This window comes from Vidua macroura, chromosome 17 (assembly GCF_024509145.1).
Source record: "Vidua macroura isolate BioBank_ID:100142 chromosome 17, ASM2450914v1, whole genome shotgun sequence".
Classification (NCBI taxonomy): Eukaryota; Metazoa; Chordata; class Aves; order Passeriformes; family Viduidae; genus Vidua; species Vidua macroura.
In genome coordinates this window covers 15,257,243-15,283,415 of record NC_071587.1, presented here as the reverse complement: position 1 = coordinate 15,283,415, position 26,173 = coordinate 15,257,243, and the positions used below count along the sequence as shown (strand labels likewise).

Sequence of the window (26,173 nt, the reverse complement as noted above, 5' to 3'; positions counted from 1 at the left end):
CTTCCCATTTATCTCAATGAGCTACAATTCTGAGTTCTAGATGCAGCAGCCATTCTCAACACACTTGTACCGGTCTGAGGAGGTACCAAAAAAAAAAAAAAATCTGGAAACTCTTCTTATATATTTGTGACAAAGTTATGCCAAGAGTACTATAAAGAAAACATTGTTCCCCTGAGGTACCCAGAACTTCCATATTCCAGAACCTGAAAATCAATCAAAGTTTTTGTTTTTTCCTTACATGTGTTCTGAGGCATTAGGAAAGAGTTGTGAGTACTGAGGGGCTGAATCTTCAGGACCATGAGGAGCAGCATGGCTTATAACCATCAGTACAGGCCTGTGAGGATACATCTTCTTTGATATTCTAAAGAAGGTAATACTGTCATTTGTAATCAGATCAGTCAGATAATCCTGCAAGTAGAAGCAAAAGTATAATGAGACACTTGAAAAGGAATTTCAGACTGGGGGGCAATAGGAAGGAGAGGTCTCAGGTATCATAAGAAATACGAAAAAAGAAGCTACTTCACTTAGAATGGTACGAGGAAGAAGTAAGTCACAGATACTAAAAACTCAAAAAATCAGAATCAAATAATTCTTTCTTCACTGCCTAGAAATACAAAAACCAACAGCTTCTAGCTTTTTCCCAGAACTGAATGGCACTAAAGGAGATCAAACAGTACCCTTTTTTCCTAAAGTGGGTAACTACATGATGAAAAACACAATACTAAATACAATGACCAGGTATGAACTAAAAAAAATTTTCAGTGTCAGTATCTTCAAGGTGTATAGTCCAACCTTACATCATAAAAATACTTTGAAAATGCGAATGGCTTGATGTTCTTTTTTTTTTTTAATCCTCTTCTAAACCAGAAATCACTAAATGAGAAGATGATGGGCTAACTGAACCAAATACTTTATTCAGTATTACAGTGACAATCTGACTGGGCTATAGCTCTATCATGCATATTGTTTAGAATTTAGAAAACTTCCTGTAGAAGAGCTGTACTATCTCTGTATTTTCTAAGAAGTATCATTATATCACTCTTAAGATATCTGCAAGAGCTATAGGGATTGAAGACAGGTTTTTTAATGACAAGCCATGCTCTCCCTTAGGTGCTTCCCTGGAAACACTACAAACATAAATACCCCCCAAACATTAACCCCCCCCCCCCCCCCCGACTGCCCAACCCCTTAAAAAAAAAAACCAAAATAATTGTCCTGTCACAGCAGAATGTAAAATCAGACATAACATCCACCTCTGGTCAAGCCAACAGGTACAAGGTGTGGTACAGACTGGATTGCATCTCCTTTTGAGTACAGCTTTCTGTCCACGGTTAAGACACTTGCTCCTCTTCACCTCTGTCAATGTCCTTGGTTTGAGAAGTCAGCTTGTCATTCAAAGAAAGCCTTTTCTATGGACTATATTTACTTTCCCCAGGTTATTTCTTGTCTATCCCAGAAGAAGGCTGGCAAAGTCTCCATTTAAAATTTTACACACTTGTACAACATAAGGCACGACTGTTATGAAACTGCCGTGATTATGACTGTTACTGGGATGGCATTTTCACTCTAAATAGGCATTAAATGAAGGACTTCCACTCATAAAATACGCAGGAGATGGGAAAATGCACCAAAGCAAAGCTGACTTCTGAACATGCTTTCAATGCCTGAGACAATATTCATAGTCGAGAGAGAATACTTAAGTGCTCTCAAAAATGCACTGCCATTAATCTTCATAATGCTGCTTCTTTAAGCTGGTCAATCACTTGAAGCACACAACTCATCTTTGATTTAGCCATTACAAGAGTCTAGTTTTCCAATTTCATTTTAAAGATACAGATTTCCACATGGTCAAAGCGAAAATCACTGCAAACTCAGCAATTACCAGGCCAAAAGACCAAACAGAAACATTTCACTGAACTGATTTCTAAAGGGGTTTTTTTTAAAGGTCCATACTGTAGAGGTTGTAGTTGTACAAAGTTAAAGTTAATGTAAAAAATGTTGACCGAAACTGAAAAAGAAAAATCAAAATAAAATATATCCTGTAAGAAAATCTGAAAGAATTTAATTTTCAGAAGAGTTTAGCAGTTACTTTAGAGGACAGAATAATCAGTGATTTTTTTTTTTTCAAGTTTTCCACTGGCACATAATTAACATTAACCATGTTAAACAGATAGGACTAAAAAAATTCATCTGATTATATTGGTCATTGCTGGAAAATCACATTTCCAGCAACAGAAATGGCAGGAAACAAAGAGAAAAGAGTCTTCTATTTCAGCCTCTGTCTGCTCATTTGAACTCCATTGTTAACATCAACCAATGCTGTTGCTCTGCACACTGTTTTTTACTATAGCTGCTTTTTATGCAAGAATATGAAGATTATAAAAAGTTTGTATATCCACCATCCTTATTTTTTATTTATTACCAAACTCCATAAGAAAAAACTAAAACAAGTGAAACGTAAACATTTTCAAGTCTTGCACATACAAAACAGAGCTGAAGGGATTGGAATGTAAAGCTCCCTGTTGGCTCCTTGGTACAATGGAGATGGAGAACAGTGCCTATGAAATCACTTGGCTAACACTGTTCCACACAAGATGTATTTCCATCATAACATTTCAGTACACAGCTGTAAAGATCAGCTCTGTCGTTCTTCACAGATCTGAAGGAAAATAGAAGACAAATAATTCTGTACACTAGTTTACCCCTTCCCCTTAGCAGCTGGTGATGGAGAATGTAACCCTAGAAGACTGTGAAGTTTTCTCTCTCAGCACAAAGTACATTCAATTATAAAAGGCAAATAGGGCAAAGAAAAGTGGAAATCCCAGACATCAACCTTTTAAAAGAGAAACTGGCTGTGAACACTATACTAATGAAACACAAATAGGAAAGCAGGATTTGCGATCAATAAGAGAAAGCAAACAAAACACGTGTTAAACAAATATACATTACAAATCACTCCAGAGTGAGTCCACTTCCTTAGTTATACACTAAAACTAGAGCAATTTATGGATAGATTTAGTCATTTCTGCCTACTTTAGGACTTCAGTAAAGCTGGTTCCTTTGGAAAGGAACACTTTTAGCTGAAATAAATATATTCCTTACTGCAAGCAGGTATTGAACTGTAACATGTTAGATGAGGGAAAAACAAAACTGCATTTGACAATGACTATAAAGCATTTTGTAAGTTTGGTCAGGATATAACATCCTTGAAAAGATATTAAAAATCATATACATCTGTATGCACAGAAATACAAACATAATAGTTAAATTCTCCACTGATTCAGAACTATCATAAATTGTACCAAGATTCTGTGAATACTCCCTAGTATTGCAGCTGTGAAAGAAGTTCCTTAAACTAAAAGGATGGGTCTAACTGGAGGGAAATGGGTTCTTATCTCATGAATATTTGTGTAACTCCACTGCCACAATAATTATCATACAAAGCACAGATATAGTTAACCTGAAACATTTAAGTCTACTTTCACATGTTCAGCTTGTAATATTTAACACAGCCTCGGAACATTTTATTTGTTTACACTGTTAGTAACAATGTTTTTGGTAATATGACCCTCCCAGAATGGAAGGTAACCATGTTCCAACACTACTGGTACTGGTTGTAGATAATGTTACACATAGCAGCTTTCAAGGGCAAAAAAAAAGAGACTGAAACGAAAAAGTGCAGCTTTCTTGCGATCGTGCCCAAATGTTAATAGAAATAAATCAACAGAACCTACCCTGGAGTAGTCATATCCATGCTTCTCCTTCACTCCATTTCTACAGAGTGTGTAGTTGTAAAATCGAGAATTTTTAAGTAATCCAACCCATTCTTTCCAACCAGGAGGCACGTAGGAGCCATTGTATTCATTAAGGTACTTTCCAAAAAAAGCTAGTGGTAGAGAAAGTAGAAGCATAATAAGACGGCATAACAGAAATATCATCGTTAAATTGATTAATTCCTTTCTGTTTTTTCTTAAAGTAACTTTATTCTCTCCATTACAAGATATCTAAGATAAGTTCCAAGTCTTAATCTTGCCTCTGTTTTTTTGTTACTTATATCTCCATAATGCAGATATTTTGATTGAGAAACTGGACCACAATTACCATTATACTTTCTTTTTCAGTACCTGATATATTTGGAGTCAGACCACACATTCCTCCTCCCAGATTCTTCTCTTCATATCTTTCATGATGCTGAGCTGCATCTATCCACCTATTAGTGCCCCATGAAACTGCACTTACCACCAAGAGTGTGAAATTAGAACTCATGTTTTAAGATATTAACACTCTACATTTCAACATGAATGCTGTGCATTAGGTATTTCGAAAATGTGTTTAGAACACTGCTGTACTGGCCTATTTCAAGAGACAATTTTCCAGATACTCACTTGGGTTCTGAGCATGAGTCTTAATTACACATAAAGATTTGTTTACCTCTCTAAAATCTTTTACTTCTGTATCTGATACCAGTTTTCCCCAGCCCAAAATTGAACATTTGCCCAATTGTTAGTATAGTGATGAAGTGGGGGGAGAGAGAGAGAACACTTCTGTCCTTTTTTCAGACGTATATCTAGCAAAAATTACTTTAAATACTTTTTGTCCCCTGAGAGACAATCAGAGGGAAACAGATGAGAAAGTACTCTCAGCATTGCATGGAACAACCGGTTAGCCCAAAGGTCAGCTATGTTTTGCATTCACATCATGGCCAATATACTCTTAGACTGACAATGTACAGTGGAATAAACCTAGCGAAATTAATGAATTTACTGCAGAAATGGGGGTTCTGAGATAAAAATCCTGTCATTAAGTATTAAATTTTGTTCCATGGGTAAGATTTTTTCATGAGATATCAGATCTTTTTAGGTATCAAAGTAACCAAAGTACTGAAGCCATCTTCAAAATGGTCAAGTCTTGCACACAAAATGGTGCAAGTCAACAAAATGGTCCCAAGTCAGCACCTTTTGTGACAACCGAAAATATGACACTACGGTAAGGATAAGAAGATGTGGCGTTAGTATAATTACCTTAGTAACTGCAAGAAATCTAACGGCTTGCATAAAACATACAGTGAGTCTTCTGCATCTTAAGGGTACTTTCAAGGAGGGGCTTAAGACTACATTTTGTTATCAATCCCTTTAATTCCTTCATTGAGGTACTTCACCAGGTAGGTTAAGGGCAGAAATACAGGTGTGTATACCCACACCCATTTTAGTCTATTGCACACTGATGGCCAATTTTTCTCTACCTTCCGGCACACTGACAGCATAGTGTGCTATCATATGCTCCATCCCCCATTATCACAGGGACATACATAGAGTAGTTCTAAAGGCAAGAGCCTTTACACACACAGCTCTTCTCTGTAACTGGAATAAAAAATACCAATTAATCAATGAAACATAATGGTTGTAAAAACCATGTACCAATGACTTGTAACCACTGCAGTTAGAAGAATCTATAGGTTGTTATGCCAGGGAACTAGTCTGATATCTAGCAGGACAAAGGCAAAGCACAGTAATCTTTGTGACACCTTTGCTGTTCTTCCTGAATTTGCATTGCACGTTCCTCAGTTGTGGCCAAGGATCAGTGCCAAGATCTATTTACAGAATCAGGGGAATTGGCTGGAGGGGAGCAGATGAAGCCAAATCAAACAAAAATACCCAAACCAAATACCTTGAAATGGTCAACAAGACCAAAGAATGCTGATAGGGGACCAAGTCTTGCTTGTCCTTCTCAGATAAGCAAATTCCCAATGGAACTGGGACCAAAGTCCCCTTTCACTAATACTTATGACAGCTTACCAAAGTTTAAACACAACTAGAACTGTAAGGCATAAGTATCTTTCTGACTATCCCTCTCAGGCACCTTTTGAAAGTTAAAAGGAAAAAAAAAAGTAGAACTTCTTGTTAAGGTTATGGAGACTTCTCCACAGGAGGAAAGAAAACAGTTCTCTTGTGGCTCTCAATTTCATCACAAATAGCAGCCGCCCAGGGAACCCTGCCATCCTGAAGTCCTTCCCATTTCCACAAGTCTTCCCACAGCTTGTCAATGGGCCATGTCGATTTACGGGGCATTGTTTTAAAGATGAGCTGTTCAAAGGCAAAAGTTCTCATCATCTATTTCTAAAATAATTTTCAACCCTGGGAACAGAAATCTTCTTCTACTCCTGGAAGCACAGGACTACTCTTCTCTCTTTCTCTGTTCAAACTTCTCATGGGATGACAGCTATTTCAACATCTGCTTATCTTAGCATGGGGACCTTTGCTCGATATCAATTTGAACACTTTCATCTCTTTCATGCATTATAGGAAAAAAGAGTCTTTTCTCCATAGCTTACAAGAGGATTTCAGCCTCATTCCCTCCCATCTGGGACTTAACTTCTTCCTCACTGACCTCGATGTCTTCATGTTGTTCCTTTACATGCTTCCATCTTGTTCTTTTCTCTCATATGAGGGAGGATTGAAGCACTGAAAGGGTTAACATCACACCTGGGGCCTACCTGACCCGCCAGTAATTACTGGCGGGGGCTACGGCTGGGCTGTGTCAGGATCAGCCTCGTGGTTGGTTTTTGGTTTTCTTTGTGTTCAATTCCAGCCGCAGGGCCACTCCGCACGGGCTGCAGGGGTCTCTGGTCTCAGCCGCGCTGGGGGGAGGAGACCTGGCGGCAAGATCTTCACAGCCGCGGCCAGCGCCGCTCCGGCCAGCGCCGCTCCGGCCAGGGCTCCGCAGCCTCCCCCGCCTTCCCGCCCGGCAGCTGCTGGGGCCCGGCCAGACCGGAGCCGATGGGGGAGCCGGCGGACGGCCCGGGGAGGGGAGAAGGGGCCCGGCCCGCAGCGGGACCGCCCGGACCGGCCTGGCTGAGACGGGGGGCCGGGGCCCGCCACCTCCTCACCGACCGAGAGTTCCCGGTTTTTTCGTCTTTAAGTCTTTAACGTGTGTATTTCACAGAGGCATGTCCAGCTTCGCAGTGGTTCAACAGACTCAGTTACACAGAAAGCTTTGCATCACTTCCCCAAATTTTCCTCCCATTCCAAACCACAACACTGATACTCAAACTAACTAATGGATGACAGTGCCTGCTAAGACAGTATTTCTATATAGAGAGCAGATCTATGGAAACTAACTTACCTTCTAGACAAAAATTCAGAAACCTGATATCCAGTTTTGTAAGTCTCTGAGATGTCCTGGAGGTATCACAACACTTCAGTTCCTAGTTGAGCAAATCACTTCTAAAAATTAAGTCTGACTTATACATCACTTGGTTATTATTTTTAACAATGGCCTGCAGTCCTCCTTCAACTGCAAAAGCTATCTGTTCTGCAAACAGGATGTTATTCTGATTTGGATAATCTGTTTTCTTTATATGCAGATAATATGACAGAGAAGTGGAATATGGCATAGTGGTCAGGGCACTGGAGGGTAGATCTTTATTCCAATTAAGTATTTTATAATGGCAGAGATGGACCTCCCACAACCACTCTTCTCCAGGTTCAAAATACACGATTGGTGAGAAAGGACATTTTATTAAGTCTTTGAATAATTCAAGTATGGGCCGAGCAGCACAAAGAGATATTGACACATTACCATACAAGCAGCAGCTTTTCCCTTTGTTAATATGTTCATTTAACTGACTAGGGTTAACTGTGCTATAGGGTACTGCTCAACAGGAACAAGGAGGGGATGTTAGTCAAAATGTGTACTGCATTTGCTGCATACTGAGCCACATTCAGCCCTAACATAAATTAAGGGAACTCTCTCAGAAGAATCACTGAAGCAAAAGTGTCCTTCTGCCAGGCTGCAATTGACCCACCATCCCTAGTTCTTTTGAATTTCTTAAGATAAACATGTCTTTTTATTTCCTGATTGCAGAGAAGGGTGACAAAACACTCTACAATCAGTCATCAATTTAAGACTTCATAATTTAGCCAGCTGGACAAACAGAAAAGAGAAGCTTTCCTCATTAAGTACCATCAAAAGAAACTTCAAATATGTATTCCAATATAACATCTTGGTATTTGTTGCTGCAGGACCAAAACATGCAACAATGCATTGTGCATTCTAAAACCCATCTCACAGAAAAATGCATATGTTCATAGAAAACAGATCCTTATAAATGTTTACACAGGAATGCTTGGCAGAGAACTGCCTTTGAAATGTTTGTCACAGGATCTGTTTCCTTTCCATTCTAATCATGTCTTGCTCTATGCTGAAGTACCAGCATCCACTATTTTAAGTTAGTCATGATTCAGATGTAGCTTTCAGTGACTTTTCTAAAGATTAATTCATCAGTTGCATTGGTTTACTTACATAAACTGTCCTTCTTGCCCAATTTCCCACATTATGCTATAGGAGAATATATTGAGATTGGGAACTCGAGTTGTGGGAAAGTGTAGTGGCTACATAACAAGAACACATGTTGCTGTTCAGGATACTGGCAGTTTTTAATTTGTGAGGCCAGTTAATCCAGAACACAAAATACTTGTAACGCAAATTGCCTCAATGGCTTCCCTTGTAAAAAGAAAACCCACCCTCTGTATTCCCGTGATATTTAATTGATTAACAAAGTGACAGCAAGCCTGTGCATGACAGTCAAAATCCTGTATGTTAATGGCCAAAGACTGAATTTCCCTCGAGCTTGGCCTCTCTATTCTTCCAAGTATAGCACCTAACAAAGTTGGTCAAGTTTTTTAAAGTGCCAAAGTTAAAAAACTGACAATCAAGGCTGCTGACATCCTTCACTGTGGATAACTGCAGACAACTGGAGAACCGAAATGAATGCCAGCCTCCAATTATGGCAATTTCCATTTAAATTTGTATAACAACACGTTACATTTAACTACATGAACGAGGATCTCATTTTCACCTTATGATCACTTTGTACTTGTAAAAACCCTATTTCTATGAGTTCCAGTAAATTTAGTTTCCAAATTAAGAGAGCTAGACTGAAAACATAATATAGGTTCACTAAGATCTTGGGCCTAAATTTAAACATTAGGTTAATGTAAAACATGTAAGACATATGAACACCAGGACACTTGCAATAGCTATACAAGTTAGTAAAAATTGCATGACCTTGAAATACAGCCACTAAATACAAAAAGTATTACAACAGACAAAGCTCAGTAAACACAAACCAAATAATCTGTGAAGAATAAAACATTAACCTTGGTTTGGTACGCATATGCTCATCAGTATTGGTGCCAGGAACGATAAATGGAGGGAAACAGCAAGCAATTAATAAGGTATGTGCACTTCCCCTAGTTTATTTCCTTCCAGATTAATTCAGGTCTTCATTTTAGAAAAACAAAACAAGGAAATCACTTATTTAAGACCAAGGCTTTTAAGTAATAACAAACAAAACTCAAGTGAATAGTTAGAGAGAAAATAATGATCTTGTTACAATTACTGTTCAAATCTTATACTACTTTCTAGGAACATGGAGTAACTATGAATTCAAGGGAAAAAATGCATACTATTAATAACAAATATAATACAATACTGCAGTACATATACACTATAAATAACACAAAAAGAACCAGGTTTATGACCATTTCTCATCATGACAAAAGGCATTAGTAAGAAATGTAACAAAAACACTGTCACAGGCAAGGACCTAAATCTGATACTGGGGGGAAGCAAGATGGAATTAAGTGTGAAACATATGCTACATGTTTTCTGAAATCCTTTCTACATGATATTTGTTCCCGAGAAGCACGCATGCTTCTCAGGAGTACATTTCATCTTGCCAATTATTCCTAAACACCTTTCTGGGAATTGATTGTCTAGAGAAATCATACCAGCTGACTGCCCCAAAGCACAAAAGGAGCAGTCCCGTCTCTCTCATTCTTAATTTGCTTCATATATCAGTTTTATGAAAAAAGTCAAAACACTGATTCTTTTTCATAGCACCTTTCTTGGTTGTTCTGCACACTTCAGGTAATTGTAGGCCATATTCTAGGTTTGCTAGGTCTTCAGCTCAAGCATACGCAGTATTTTATTCCACCTTCTGAAAAACAGAAATCTTGGGATTTTTGTTGGCTGTTTGTTTGTAAACAAAAAAATTCCTTAAGTAAAAATACAAGGAAGCTAAACCAACACCAAAACTTAAGCTCTGGCATTATGCACTGCTGCAGTCAAGAAGAAATTAGAATTAAAATATATACATTAGCCTCTGTACTAAGTCTAAGGTAAGACTAAAGAAGCTTTCAGATGGACCCATCCTTGATCTTACCTGTCCTATACCCTGTATTGTTGAGGTACACTGCAAAGGTGCGTATTTCATGCTGAGCCTGCCAGGATGGAGAAGAACAGTTCTCATTGTTAGTGTAAGTGTTGTGGTTGTGGACGTACTTCCCTGTCAGGATAGAGGAGCGAGATGGGCAGCACATGGGTGTTGTCACAAAGGCATTGATGAAATGAGCACCTCCGTGTTCCATGATACGTCTTGTTTTATTCATCACTTGCATAGAACCTGAAAGAGGGAAAACATTTCAGAAATATTTTCTTGTTTCAGTCACAAGAGCTCAGATGTCTCATTAGAGACCAGAAGGAAGCACAAGTAGTAAGGATACTGTTACCTCTGAGTAAACCCAAATCCAGAGAGATTACTGATCCTGCCTCAGTGATGCTCTCCCATCGTTTCAGTAAGGACTAAATACTGGAGTCCTAAGTAAAGATTTGACTCAAGCATGTTGACATAGATCATAATGCTTCTTTCATTTCTCTCTCTCTAGAGAGATTTACAACCGTAACTATCTGCAGCATCTCTATATCCTTTCTGGAGCTGCTAGTACTGTTCCAGCAGCTGAGGATGAAAAGCACTTCATGCAGCAACCCTGACCAAAGCATACATACTCCATAAGTGTTATTTAATCTTTGGTTTCACAAGAAACCTGATATGCTACCTTTTGTGCCAGCCTCATGGAAAAGGCTGAGGGTTGTAATCACAGAATCATTTCATTTGGAAGACTATTTAGTCCAAACTACTTCTCAAGAAAGGTCTGCTGGAGTTGTGTAGTTAAATCATTCTATTCCCTAATATGAGGTATTAGGAGGTATTGATTTCTCTAATTGTCACTGAACCAAAGACACCAAAAAGCTCTCATAATAATTTCCATAACAAGTTCACTGAGTTCTAGCTATGTGCTTCATCCATTGTGCTAACAGTCTTACTATCTATGTTTTCTTAAGCTTGATTCTGCAGCATCAGTTTTTTAGATGACTACTTGGGGCAGGTAACACTACCTTTTATATAACCAAACAAATAAGCAAGGGACTTGGATAAATTGGGGTAACATAAATAAAAGTCTTTTTGACCACAATTACTGAATGCTACAGCGCTGCCAAATGTTTTTTCTGTTTATTTAAGACAAGGTTTTGGTCCAAAACTGGATCTTTACCATAGACATCCACCTAGCTATATCTGGATCCATATCAGCACTCTTCCTAAACCCAGAAACACCAAGGATCAGAGAACTAAGAAATTTAGTTTCCCTCCTCTATCAGTGCCTAATAGTTAAAACTGAGCAAGTTAGGGAAAATTTTCATGATCTAGGAAGAATTTCAATTTTCTAAAGAATTTGTCATGGTATATATCAACAACATGACCTTGCAAAGGAGATAAAACCTGTTCATCACCAACCCTCCCTTTTTGCTATGAGCAGAGAAAGCCAATTGACAACATGGAGAGGAAGGTATGGGCTCATGCTAGAATAGGGTTGGGGTTAACTTGCCCAAGGCTGAGTTGGATTAACAGCTCAGCTTTAATCAAAGCTGATGGTTGCATCCTACAACCATCTGGCACAAACTATGTTGTTTATGTCAGTAATGGATTTAGGTTTCTTCTAAGCTCTTTATGCAGGGATTTCATCATGACATTGCAACAGTAAGTTGGTTGATACAGAGCACATTGATATAACCAGGAGTCAAAACCTAGAGGGAAAACGGTCCTAAGCCACATACAAAATCTGACTCTCTGGCACCACAAAGGAAAGTTAATTGATATGGTAGGTCATTTCACCTAAGAACTGCCATGGCATTAGTCTGAGACCATTTGGTTGGAATGGGTATTAAAAAAAATTAAAAAAAAAAATCTCTTTGTGCATTTCTCAGGTCAGAGCACATGTCACTTCACTCTGTGACAAGAACCAAGGCAGGTTTTTGCACTGCCCCCTTAGAACTTGCTAAACGTCACATATCAAAAAGGAGTTTCTGAAAAAAGCAAGATTTTACTTTTTTGTTTCTGTAATAGCTGTGGGTTAAGTGTTAGTGCTTAAAGGTACTAACAATACAGTTAACAAATATGATTATACATTATATGAGCTTGAAAACTGTGGATGTTTCCTCTGTGTTGTCTTATGAGCTAGCCCAAGCATAAACAGGCAGTCTGAAAAAATGTTTTGCCATCCCGATATTGAAATAAAATTTAACAACCCCTTTAAATGACAGAGACATTTATGCATAAATAACAGTACATGTTAAGACTCCCCTTGGGGACAGTAAGCTTCTTTAATAAAAGAAGCTGTACTGCTGTAATGACAACGCCCTATATATCAACAGCCTTCAACACAAAAACATATGATCTAATCTGCTTCTCTAGCTTGAGAACTAATACAGAGTGACAGGGTAGTGCAAGGTAAAAATCCAGCATACTCTTCTGTATAATCTTAAATAGGCCAGCTCTAAATATTTTAAACAGCATTAAACCAGCCAACTAAAACTTATTGTCTTCAGTTTGCCTCCAATACACAGACATCCATTCTCCGGCAGATAACTTATGTGTTAATCAGCAATTGGGACCTCACCACATCACCTTCTGAGCTAGAAAACCTTCTGAGGTTTCACCAGTGGATATACGACAGGAAGTCATGCTTTCAAAGTGTCAATATTTAATTCAGAAAATGTTGCTACCCATCTAAAACCAATGATAATAAACAAAAATCTAGCAGTTGAAAGTGAAATTTCTATGCCATTTTAAGAAAATATTCATTGGACTACTATGAAAATATGGAAGTTCAATCAATTTCAAGTGTTGAAGTTACTCAGTGAACAAAGCTAAGCAAACTTTATGTTGAAATATCACTTGAAATGTGTGCTTTCCATAACTTTGCTTCGCTTATCTTCGCAGTTCACCTCAGGGAGAAAGCTGCTATTTTGACTATAATATTAATGGAGAAAATATACAAATTATTTATGAAAAAATACTGACTTCCTATTTGTTGTGTTTTGTTGAAGGAGGGAATAATTTACGTTTTACAGAGCTCCAACTGTTGAAGAACTTGTATTAAATATCAAGTGATTTGTCTATTCTGAAGCACAACTTCAGAAGTGTTTTCCAATAAACTGAACCCCAGAATTTTAAGTAACTGTCTCCTAAAGACTTCTCTTTTTATTGTATTTGAAACTCATTAGACACCCTTTTCACATCTTCATTTCCCTTCATTTTCCTTCCCAAGACACCCTCACATTTAACAAAGCTCTAAAACCCCATCTCCACATATGATAACTAACAAAAAAATTGTCTTCCATGCTACTTTTGTAGCTTTTCAGAGGAAGGTCTCAAAACATACAAATCACCTCTCACTCAGATTTCTTTAATGTGGTTGAAATAGCTGCAAAATAATCAGATCTTTCTCCAACTAGACTATGAAATGAGCTGGTTTGTTAAAGCCATAGCAGTATGGTAGGCAAACCTAACTCGACTGGAGATACTGAGTCCACCACACAGGGGACATCAGCATTATATCAACTTGGATGTACATGGCTCTAGTAGTGAAAAAAAGTCTTTGTTCCTAATTAATCCTTGTCACTATATTCCTCTTCTTTATACTATGCTTGTCAATACAAGTCTTTTGATTAGACAGTCTATCAAATATGTCTATGTCCGTAGTTCTTGGTGTTCTCATTTGTCTTCTCCCATTTGTATCCATTACAATCTACACTCATTCTCCTTTGATGTCCTTCAGAGATTCTCTGGCATTTGATCTACCAGCCCTTCATTAGTATTCTCCTTCTTTCATTACAAGGCTGAGGTTTGGTTTCCAGTAAAACTCATGATTAACAGTAATGCAAATTAAAAAAACAAAAACAAAACAAAACAATACCAAAAAAAAAAAAAAAAAAAAAAAAAAACAACAAAAAAAAAACCACAAAAAAATCAAAACAAAAAAAACCCACAACAATATCCTTTCAGGAAAGGACAACGTTGTCTTTCTGGTAAGCTCCACCTGCTACTGGCACATTGCTAAATCTATCTTTAAATAAATAAAGGAAAGGCTGTTAAAGGCACTTGAGATTGCATTCTATTCCCTTTCACCTCCAAAATAGCTACAAGAGAACAATGAAAGCTAAAACACTCATCAGTTACAGAATATTCTTAGAAACAGATGAAATCTTACCCACAGCTTTCTCTGCTATGCTTTCACAGCTTCCAATTTTTCCTTAGCTTTTATTTGTAATTCACATCTTGTTTTAATCTTGCTTAAATGCACTAACTACCATCACCACAATTTTGATTAACTTGGACAGCTCAACAGACAAGAATAAAAATTAATTCAAACAAATATTGCATCTCCCAAAGCCATTAGTGGCAAATGACGAATATCTAATCTCAGCTTCATCAAACGGATTTTCCTTAGTTAGATCCTAAAGTGCGTGGACACATGCCCATTATCCTTGAAATTGGAAAGCATCAAGTTAGCAGAGAAGTGAAATATACTGCTCAAAGGACTTACACAATTGCATCAGAAACACAAAGGCTAGCATAAAATAGATGATGATACATTTTTTAGGAACACCTTCCAAGCCCGCAAGAAAACGTACTTAGGATCTTTGGGATATACATTCTTGAGATTGCTTCATTTCTGATCCAAATAACCATTAAAAAAAGGTGACAATATTATCTGATCCTGATAATTTGAATGGCATTTAATTTGATGAGATTACTTCCATAGCAGGCTTTCTTACCACCTTGAAGAAGAATGTGACATCTATGATACTGCAGACATACAGTAATATTGATACAAAGGAAGCATCCGTACAAAGACTGCAACATTGCTGTGATCAACTTCTCAACAAGATGAGTAAGTGTATGAGAAGTACAAGTTGATTAATTTTATGTTCTATTTCTTCTGTGAGGTCTGTTTTCCAAGTTTTCCTATCCATACTAGAAATCAGATGCAGAAAAATTTGGTGGCAAAACTCCCCCACCGGACGACACATACAAGAGGTCTCATTTTTCAGATGACTGAGGCTTCATACACATATGAGGGTATAATTCTAATGCAAAATTATTAATGTTAACTGGTTTATGTTAATCACTTCTCATAACTAAAGACATCATTTGGTAAATACAAGCTTGTTCAGGTAGCACAACAAAAGCCAAACTGTCAGTTAATTCATTATTCCAAATCATTAGGCAAAGCATGTCTTTAATCTTCATCTCCTTTCTTCAACAATTAACTTAGCGTTGATAACAGAGTAGATCTTTTCATTCTGTGTCATTTTGGTCAGTAATCAACTACACATCTAAATGGACAATTACAAGAATAGCATGACTGTGTTAGGTAACATTTAAGTAAATAAAATGAAAATTGTATATGTAATGAATGCCTGCAATTACACAAAAGAATTTGGATAATTACATGGTGCAATTATCAGTTATGAATTTAAACTTACTGTTTTGGCATGCAGCTTCCCAAGTTATACTTGCAATTGCCAGAAGCAAAGTTTAGGTGTTTAGATGAAGATAGACAGGCATGAACTGTGTATTTCCACAGGAACAGGAACTTTAACCTTTTGGGACTAACTTTTGCTGTCCCTGCATTGCAGGCAGATGGAAAGGATGTTCTGTATAAAGGCAGGTTTTAACCTTGTTCTTCTCATCATTTTTCACACTGAAAAATATTTCTTATTTTGAATGCAAGAATCTAGCTTCAAGAAAGAGCAATGTCATACTCATTGGCCAAAATTCTCTTTATACTGAGCTCTTACCAAGTTCTACATCCTGATCATCAGTAAGAACAAGGATGATGTTTGGGCGGATGTTTCTACGGTCTCTTTGAAATCTTCCCTTCAGACGTTGATTTAACAGGAAAGTTGAACTTCCATCCAACAGTGATAAAACAGTCATCATGAATAATCCAAGGACAATACTATGGTGTGCCATGTTGTGTTGATTTAATGTTCTCTCTGAACAAGGTAGCTTAACGGCTTCTATTTCTTTTTCTTTGCAGGTCTCCTATAAGGGAGAGGGAAACAAGTATTTATCTATATTTTCACCCCTCTCCACCCATCAAGGAACAGCCAGGTTCTCTCCAGAGAAGTAAAAAGCAATGTATTTTAAATAATCTTAACTCCTAAGAAAAAAAAACTAACCAAACTCCCAATGCACTTATTTTTCTAGTGAGAGCTAGAAGCAGAAACTTGAAAAATTAAATCCATAAGCTGTTATTAACATAGGCAACGAAATTTCACTCAAAGCTCAGATCTGGCAGCAATCTTGAGGATTTAGCAGGGTTTCAAATTCTTTTGCTTTCATACGTATAAATAGCAATCATCTTCCTTAGTGATCTGTTTACAGATGACATTTTTTGTTTACATCAAAAATGCATATGTTGAAGAGAAAAAAACCCCATACCTATCATAATTTTTAAACAAGACTGTAGTAAAATTTACTGAGCTAACAACATATTTGCAAAGTCAGAGAACACTCAGACAGAAGATTTATTATATACTGATTTATCTTACAAATTCCATTAAAGAGCGAAGCTGCCCTGATCTTGGAACTATGTTATGATATTGTTTGAAGTCTACTACAGCTTTGATGTTCGTGCAAGATCCCTTTAGCATTTCTGTTGGCTTCCAAGATTATACATTTTTTAAAAATACCATTATAAATAATGAACACATTTGAAGGCCCATTACTGCTAATGTTCGGGAATGGATGTACCAAAGTGACTTGCACTACCTGTGACTTGATTGCAAAACAGAGCACATCTAACTTGTACTACTCCTATTAATGAGGCAGTGAAAAATTCTTAGCAATTCCTACAAGGAGATTACAAGAAAAGAATTAGCATGCTGAAAAATCTTTGAAATCGCAGCTTTGCTCAGTCATCTTCTGAAATATAAGGGATCTTCTCTTGCTTTCAGAAGTCAAAATAACAACATGAAAATGTACTGAAAATATCAAGTACTAATTATTTCATCAGATCCAGCAATCAATGAGTCAGTTTATTATGAATTCCCTACTTGCTCCCTGTCTTTTTCTGGATTGGTCCCAATGATCTTTTGTACAAGAAGGAAAAATCAATTAAAAATGACGCAAGAGAGATTCTCTGATTTTTCTAAAGCCCAAAATTGTCAGAGTAGAAAGAACACAGCACAATGTGTTTTACCCTAAGAAACATGTTGGCTATTTCCCTACAGAAAACAATTTTTACTCCAGCAGATTCTTTCATAGCCACATTATTACTTCCTATCTGTCAGCAATTGCTCTTTGAGATAAACTTTCTTAATCAAAGTTTTCACACAACAGCAAAACCACTGGTCTGAAAAATTATAATCAGTTTCTATGCTCACATAAGAAATGTATATTGGATTTTCACATAAGTCAACAGATACATTGCTATACTAATATGGTATATTTATTAAGGGTACTTTCCAAATTTGTACACTGATAGGGTTTTGAGGAAATGAAAAAACCTCCTTCCTTACTAGTCTGTCCAGTGAGTTTCACAGTTAGGTGAAGTTACCTTTTTTTCCTATAAACTAAAAATTTATTTCGATATCCCAGCACTTGTTCCAATGGGCAGGAGAAGAGCTTTCAAATTTTACAGATGCAGCTTCAGTATCTGCTGCTGCTAAGAAATATGCCAGGCTATAGCAAAAGAAACACTGGTAAGTCCAATCAATTTTCATTCCTTGTACTAAGAATTCCATCTGCAGCAGTATAACTGGGAAGAATCATGTCAGAGTCAATGTGTTGCTACTGTCTGGAGTAGACAAAAGCAGCTTGTGAAAGAAACCTGTATCTGTTTCAACAGGGGAGGATAGAAAGAAAGTTTGCTTAGCAGGCACATATTCTCAGACACAAGCTTTTTGAGGGAGAAGACAGAGAAATGCCTTCTACTCTTCAGAAAGTATTACAGATGTACTTTTGTTTAAAAAAATAAATTGACGCTATAGATGTTTTCATTACATAAAAACATGTTTCTGAAGGTCTGGAAGTTCAAGTGGGTTTTCTTCAGTCCATACTAGCCAACAGCTTCTCAAAATAAAAGCATTTGCTAACTTTTCTTGCAGCATTTGGAAGGGTGTCCATTCTTGCTATATCTGGTCAGAATTACCTTCACTACACTGTTGTGCATTTAACAGTCTTTCTTACATTTTTCTCATCTTTAAAACAAATACATGGAAGTAACTTCACTACCTCATTGCCTCTCTCCCCTTAGCCAGTCATTTCCTCACACTTTGTCCCCAGCTCAGAGAGCTGCTTAGCTCTCTATGAAATACTTAAGACATTTGGGGACACTCATAAACTGCTCTTCCACAGCTATTTTATCCACGCTTGTATATTTGTGGTTAAAAGAATTAGTGATCTCTGAAAAGATACTGCGAGTGGAAGAGAGAATTTCATGTCAGGTACAACAGGCATCTTCCACCAAACCTGTTATCTCACTCCCCCACAATGAATATTTTTCACTATTGTGATGTGTTATGTTCCCATTGTTATCAGGGTAAGTACTCCCGGGAATCAACTCAAAGTATGTAATTATGTGCAAAAGTCATACCAATAAGTAAGTAAGAAAATCAAAGCAATTTTAGAAAATAACCTATTTCTTAAAAGTATGGTTTCACAAGACATACATGCCTAACAGCATATATGCAGTACAATCCAAAAGCTAGCTTTCACCAGTTATCAGAATAGCAACACATTAGCAACACAATAGCAAGAGTGTCCCTCATGGATTGCCAGTGGCCAAATACAGATTGGTTTTTTTAACCCCTAGTCTTCGGTGAACTTCCAGGAAGAAACACGACGAAGTTTCTATTAACAGTTCTTTTCCCATTTCTGTCAACAAGGTTAATCTGCAACTTACAGATAAAGCCAGAACAGTTCCACAGCAGTGCCCCAATCTTTTAATATAGCACTTTTAATATAGCACCCTCTCCAAAATGCAATTTTGCTCTGAGTGGTACAGATGGTCCACTGCTCTCTGAGCCTCTGCAGGCCATCCTCCAGTATTAAAGATGCTTAATCTGTAGTGGTTCTCGTGAGAATTAGGCATGCCTCTTATTTTCTTCCAGATTACACATATGAACTTGAAAAATCTAGTCACTCATATTTTATATTTAGGAAAGTGCTATCAGAAATTTATGAAATCTTCTTCAAATGAGGCATCTAGCTAAGCTTTCTTAAGGCTATCAAACTTCTTAGAAGGCCATTTTTGAGGAAGTCTGGTCCTCTTACTTTCTCCTTTGTGGCAACACAAAATGTTACACTAACTCACATTATAAATGTTGAAGAGATAAAGCTGGACATCCACACTCCATTTATAAAAGAAGTCAGCAAAGGGCTGTTTCCAGGTAGCATTTACACCAAGGAAAGCCTTCTTTATAACACTGCCCTCAGTAATTAATGTCAGTTCTACAGCAGCAGAACGCACAGAGATGACTGATGTCAGTTCTACCCCAGATGGTATTTTTAACATGCTATTGATTAGTATTGCTTGGCACAGATGTAAGAGGCCCCATGTGTGCAAAATTAGTAACAGCTTGCATAGACTGGTGCTCCCAACCTCACTAATGCAAGTCTCAGCACAACTGTCCCCCACATAAGCTCTGTGCAACTTCACTGAACTCAGGTAATTCAGTTATTACAACATAACCAAGAATAACATCTGACTCTTCCTGTAACTCTGTATCAAATATATAAGTATGCTTCAAGTCTACTTCTAGAAATGACTGCTTCTAGTAACGTTTGCATTACTGGTTTTGGATTTTATTTGTTTTAGCTTGTCTTCCTTTTATCCACAAAAGTATACTACAAAACACTAAATACAGAATTGGTATGACAAGTTCAACTTGCCCAGCAGCCACCACAGAACAGGGTAACTGCATGTGAGCCACACAGTGGAACTGCACATTAAAGGGAAAACTGGCTAGAGAGAAGCAACACACACCTGCTCTCAATGACTGGAGCCAATACCAGGTGGATTATTTAAGCAAACCTAGGTGTGTCATTCATCCAGCGTTTAAATTCCTTGAAATACATGGTGCTGGAGACATTCCCTAGCAACCAACCCAATCAAATCCACTCTGCCAGTTAAATGGATTCAGCTCTGCTGCTGTTCTTTTAACTGAAGTCACTCCTTTGCATTGAGCTTTGGTTATGCTAGGTCTTTTCTCACTAAAGCTGTCAGCCATCACTTCAAACTATTATATTGTGTTTGCAGGAGATAAACACATTTTCATATGTGGATTGGGAAGAATCTTGTTTGCAATCTAACAAGATTCCCAGGAGAAGACAAGTATCAACATTACTGCTGTAATCTAACAACATGCTGCATTTGCTTACAGTTTTCTACTTTCTGATTTTTTTCCCCCCCAGGCAGTCAAAAATTTATGAGAAAGTACAAAAATCAAATCCCCAGTGCTAAATGTGACTCTTGAAGATTACAGCTGTGCTGATTTGCAGTCACTGAATTACTATTCAGACAGATTCTTCTGACTTGCTTGCCTTATGCTGGTGAACACTAGACAAAAACAAAATATTTATCACAGAGAAGCTTGGTCAAATTACAAAATCTCATTCATCTTTTGTAACTTTATTTTAAATAAAACAAAATTGTAAATTAGTTATAAATATCCCTAGTACCTTGTATATTAAGAAATGTTCTAAGCACCTCAACCTACTTTCTTTCTGTCCACTGCTTGAATATTACTGTTAGAGTTTCCCAGTGACACCCAGAGAATTAATCAGTCCTCTGATAGATTAAATTGCTATTTGGATCCCCCAAATACAGAATAATAAACACATTTTTCTGCACCATATGCAACACCCAACAATATCTTGAAAAAAACCAAATAATTATTTTGCTATTTTACCTATTATCGTCACATATTTATATGTAATAGATGCAGTCTTTGACTTTAATGATAACTATATTAACTTGTATTAAGTACAGTAAAAACCACAGACTTACACTTCTGAAAATACTGTAAAGGAATGAGCAAATTCTTCAAGACAGAAAAAGTAAGCAAAACCAGATACCATTACACAAACACATCCTACCAAATAAACACTTTTCTTGTAGCTGTATACAAGGGGAAAAAAAAAATGTCCCCATATTTATACAGCTGCAAACACACAGAGGCGTTCAGATACACACACTGCCCGGATCGGTCCGGTGATGTGCCAAACGTGAAGCTAAGCGCTATGGTATCCAATTGTCTTTTGGGAACTGTTTTCCGTACAGCCCCGGCGCGGCTCGGCTCCCTCAGCCCGCACCCTCGGAACCCCCCTGCGGCCACCCGGGCTCTCTCCCATTCGCGAGGGGGCGGCACGACGCCCCCGGCGGCAGCCAGCGAACGCCGACTCGCCGGGCCGGGCCGGCAGGGCCGCAGCAGGGCGGGGGAGCTCCGCGGAGCTTCCAGCACGGCTGGCCGACGCCGATGGGACCACAGCCTCCAGTCCCCGCCCGCCCCCTGGGCCCGCTCGCTCAGCTTCCAGCCCCACCCGGTCCCTATACAACTGCCTTAGACCCACCGCCCAGCTTCCCCGCGATAGCAGCCTGGCTCTCTGGCCAGCAGCCGCACAAGCGGCACCGCCGCCCCGCCATGCCTAGCTCGCGAGGCGGGGCGGGGGCTCCGGACCTCCCCTCTAGAAGTCCCCACTTACCCGCGGAGCCGGCGCTCAGCCGTGCCAGGCCAGGGCCGGTGCACCCACCGCCCGCCAGCGGAGCCCGGGGCCCGGCGGCGCGGGGAAGGGCATCCTCCGGCCGCGGTGCCGGGCAGCAGCCAAATCCCGTTTCCCGAAGAGGCGTTTAGAGGAAGCGCTCGGGCGGGTGCTGCCCCCGCCTCTTCTTCCTCCTCTCCCTTCTTCTCCTCTTCCCGTTTAAAAAGTTCATTTACCTCGAGGATCCTCCTCCCGAGTTTGCGCAATGCCCAGCGGCGCGCAGGGAGGAAACCTGTCCCACCATCCCCGGGCTTGTTCAAAGTCCAGCGGCAGCACCGCGGCGAAGACGATGGCGTAGCCCCGCACTCCGGCGCGCACGGGAAAACCGGGAAGGTCCCAGAGCCAGCCCCACTCCAAAGAGAAGGGGCGAACGCTGAGCTCCCGGCTGGTGCACGGAGCCTTTATAAGCAAAGGGGATAGTCCATGGCGGGCAGAAGAAGGGCAATTTAATTGTCCCTCATAGTCTGTGCTCTTCTTGTCCCCTATCGCCAGCGCTTGCCGAGCGCTGCCAGCCCCACGCAGCAACTACCCCCCACCCCCAGCGCTGTGGGGCGGAGGACAGAAGTGGCAGACTCCAAAGGGGCTGAAGGCCTGCGTCTGCCCTGGACCCTGCCCCGACACACCTGCGAGGGTGAGCCTAAAGACTTCTAAAAGGTCATGCTAACACATGACGCCGTTCCACGGGTGCAGTTGAAATTAAAGGGCCCAGTATTCATTAGTAATTAAGAAAAGCTTAACAAAGCTCTTCGAGGAAGGGACCGTGTTCACAGAAGGTGCTGTCTACACTCTTGCAACCAGTTACATTTTACTCCTGGATCTTGTTTGGCTATCTATCTAAATCGATAACTTCACTGGACATTTTAAAGACCTCGTTAAAAAAGTATCTTCAAAAAAATAGTTCTTTTAAAAGTACTTTTTAAAGTATCTTTCAAAGATACTAGCAGATTAACATGTTAAAAAAAAATCCAAACAACATAAGAATGAAACATTTTCTTCTGGCATTCCCATGCTGATAGTGTCAGTCATGCAGCACATTTCCTGACACTTCTTATTACATCTAATATTCTGTTCAATCTATGATTTATTAGGACTTTTGGTTTAAAACAAGCATTGTCCCAGTGACCTTATCTGGACTTTGCTGGAGAAGGCTAACAGTCTTTTCTCTGTTGGCTGTGTTCTTGGCTGTGCATAGACAGATCCTAAATAAACATCTTGGGGTGTTTAAATGTCTTGCTGTATGATACTGTACTGTGAAATGGCACACACTTCCTCCAAACACAAAGATGTCACTGCTAAGGTACCAAGTATGCTCCTGTATGGACGGGAATGAGCAATAGAGAAACACTGTATTTCAGTACTACAGCGTTCACACTAGGGGCTGCAACAGCACAACTGTATTGGAATAAATAAACCACTCCCTAACAGGGAGTTATGCTAATCACAGACCCACATGATGTGCATAAAACAGGACCTACATCTCACTAATACTGTGATAAAATTCTTTTACTGCTTTCTGAGATAACATTTGACATTTTGCTAGCAACTGTCAACAATGAAACAATTCACAGATAATTTTACAAAAACACCTGTGAGCCAGGATATTCTGATTCTGCACATTTTAGACATAAATTAGTATCTAAAGGCAGCTGAGTCACCCAGAGTCAAACAGCCTTTCAGGCCAGGAACAGAACAAGGAAGCCAGCATCCCTCTGCCCTAACCACAGGCCAACAGTTTGCTACCTGCAACCTCTATAAACTACCTCTAAAGGGACTGCAAGCAATAACAACAAACCCAAAGAAAATACTAAGTTTGCTATACAGTGGTTCACATTGAAGAAGAAAATTTACTATCTCCCTGTATTTCTAGAGGACTGTAAATGGGATTTTCCATTTTAAGAAACACATGACCTAACATAAAGCTACAATTTCATTAATATAAACTACAAGCATCAAAAGATACTAAAACTAGTGTTAGTGACATTAGTATAGGAATCTAAATTTGATTTAATGTCACTGGAAAATCTGTCACAATAGATCGGTCATTTCAACAAAAGAGTACATTCACCTCACAGGGAGAGCATGTAATTTCCATTAATGTTAATGGGAGTTATGCAAGTGCATTAGGAGGATAATGCAACCCCTGGTCTGAGACAACCCTACAAAGCGGAAGGTGCTTCCTCTTCAAGAGAATGGCATTTTCATCTCATGTATTTCAAAAGAACTTGTTCTGGCATGGTTACAAAACAGGATGGGTAACAACTGTTATGCATCCAAACGTAAAGTGGTTTAGTGATTTCAGCTAGTTTTCCTATTGCCAGAAACTCATGGGATACAGATGTATTTAAAATACTGTGGTTCATTTGAAGTCTAAGGCAATAACATCACGTGAAATTACTGGTAAAACAAGAAGGTCTGAAAACTGACTGAAGGATGAAGATTGTTAACTCAATGAACTATTGTTGGTCACATAGCCCATAAAAGGAAGAAGAACAGTAGCCTCCTTTTACCCCATTTAAAAGTGATTCTTAAAATAGCTGCCTGTAAGTCAGTAATAATTTAGTAACTTATTTTAATAAAGAATTTTCATTTTTATAAATAATATTTTTATTTTGTGCATCCTGATCTTATTTTCCCTTGTTGGCTTTCAACAGGTGGTACTACAGTGCTCAGGCTGCCTCTTGTTCCAACACCTGGATGTTTTATGGATATGGAGCAACAGGCCAATCATCAACTGCATACATTGTTTAATTGACAATTAGCTGCACTCTCAGCACAATTTGGTATGTGATGCAAAATGTGAAAGACTAAATTTTTTACTAAAAATTCTCCTAGGGAAAACAACAGACACTCCCTTATCTAAATAACATTTCCTAAGAAAACAGTAAAGTATGTAATGATAAAATACTCCATGTCTATCTAAAAACAACTATACTCTGATTTGTAAGTATTAAAGCAGAAAAACGTAACATCAACTGATAAAAAGGATGGCTAGAACAGCAGGCCTCAGCATGACAACCTGCAGTGTTTCCTGTGGTCCCCTGGGCATTCACCGTTAGCCAAGGGTCTCCTGGCATGACCGCACCGGCTCCATTTATCTCCAGCAGCCCAGTCCTACCACCCTGAACAGTCACGTCCATGTCCTGCCTCTGCACATTTCACGCACTGGCACAGGTATACAATCTATGTTATGCACTTTTTGCCACAGAAAGGTTTTGTTTGCAGGCTTTAGGTTCAAGTGAACTTGATGCACATACAGCAGAAGTACTTTTACTTACAAAGACCTATCCTGTAGGCACAAAGTCCAACGGGATGCACCCGGACTTTACCTCTATTAGGAAAGCTAAGTTTACTTACTCTGCTTTTCATTGTCTTCTAACTACCACTGTTCAGCAGTTCTCCCCCTCTACCTCAAATACTTTAAATAGTAATATATATGTATCTGGATCTGACTGAATATTTATATATTCTAAGCTGGGCTTCAAATGGACAATAGCAAGAAATATTAAGAGAGAAAATTACACAACTGTCTACATTTCACACACAGAAAGTAATTTTCTTGTTCTCTTGCCTCAATAGCACAAGCAAGGCAAAGCTTATGGTGGGCTGTGATACCTGTTATTAGATCAACTGCTACAGATGGGAATGAACATACACAGCCTCAGGCATATCAAGCACTTCTTCAGATCTGAAACAGAAACAGCTATCTTCAAAGTTAAGCTGCTCTAAATTTAACTAATGTGTTAAACAAGCCATGTAGTAGAAAAGTAGAAAAGTAGTTCAGATCTCTGATACAGGAAAGCTTGCTAACAAAGAAAAAGGAGACCTATTGTTAAAATAAAGTAGTAACTCATCTGCTGAAAAACACAGACTTGTTACTGAGGCAGGAAAAATGAGAAGAGAGGTTAAGAAAATTACAATACACCTTTAAAACCTATGTCTAATACGTCCATAATTTTTACCTTTTATCAGAGTAATGAATTTTAATATTAAGGCTTATCTTTTGAAGGTGTTTTGTGGATTTCCCGTGAGGGTCAGGATTAATTCATCAGAGATAGTTACTTTATGAGAAATATTCACCTACCAGTCATTGGCACCTCTCTTATTGATCATCTGCAAGGACCTTGAGGATTTCTTGATTCCCTTTGTGTGAGGTCATTTGGTGCATTTGGATATGCAGGTTACTTTCTCTAGAGACCACAGAGATGTATCAGCAAGTACATA

At 38.7% G+C, this 26,173-nt stretch overlaps 1 protein-coding gene across 1 annotated transcript in view; it reads right to left on the bottom strand.

Moving 5' to 3' along the window:
• SULF2 (sulfatase 2) overlaps positions 1–22,040 on the bottom strand; it is a 58,416-nt gene extending 36,376 nt beyond the window's left edge. Inside the window, exons 1-5 of the mRNA XM_053993302.1 lie at positions 21,896–22,040; positions 15,985–16,231; positions 10,226–10,465; positions 3,735–3,886; positions 239–408 (exon numbers count right to left, since the gene is read on the bottom strand). Of these exons, the coding sequence (XP_053849277.1) occupies positions 239–408; positions 3,735–3,886; positions 10,226–10,465; positions 15,985–16,159 (737 nt within the window). The 5' untranslated portion in view covers positions 16,160–16,231; positions 21,896–22,040. The remainder of the gene's footprint in view (positions 1–238; positions 409–3,734; positions 3,887–10,225; positions 10,466–15,984; positions 16,232–21,895) is intronic.
• Positions 22,041–26,173: the final 4,133 nt, after the last annotated feature.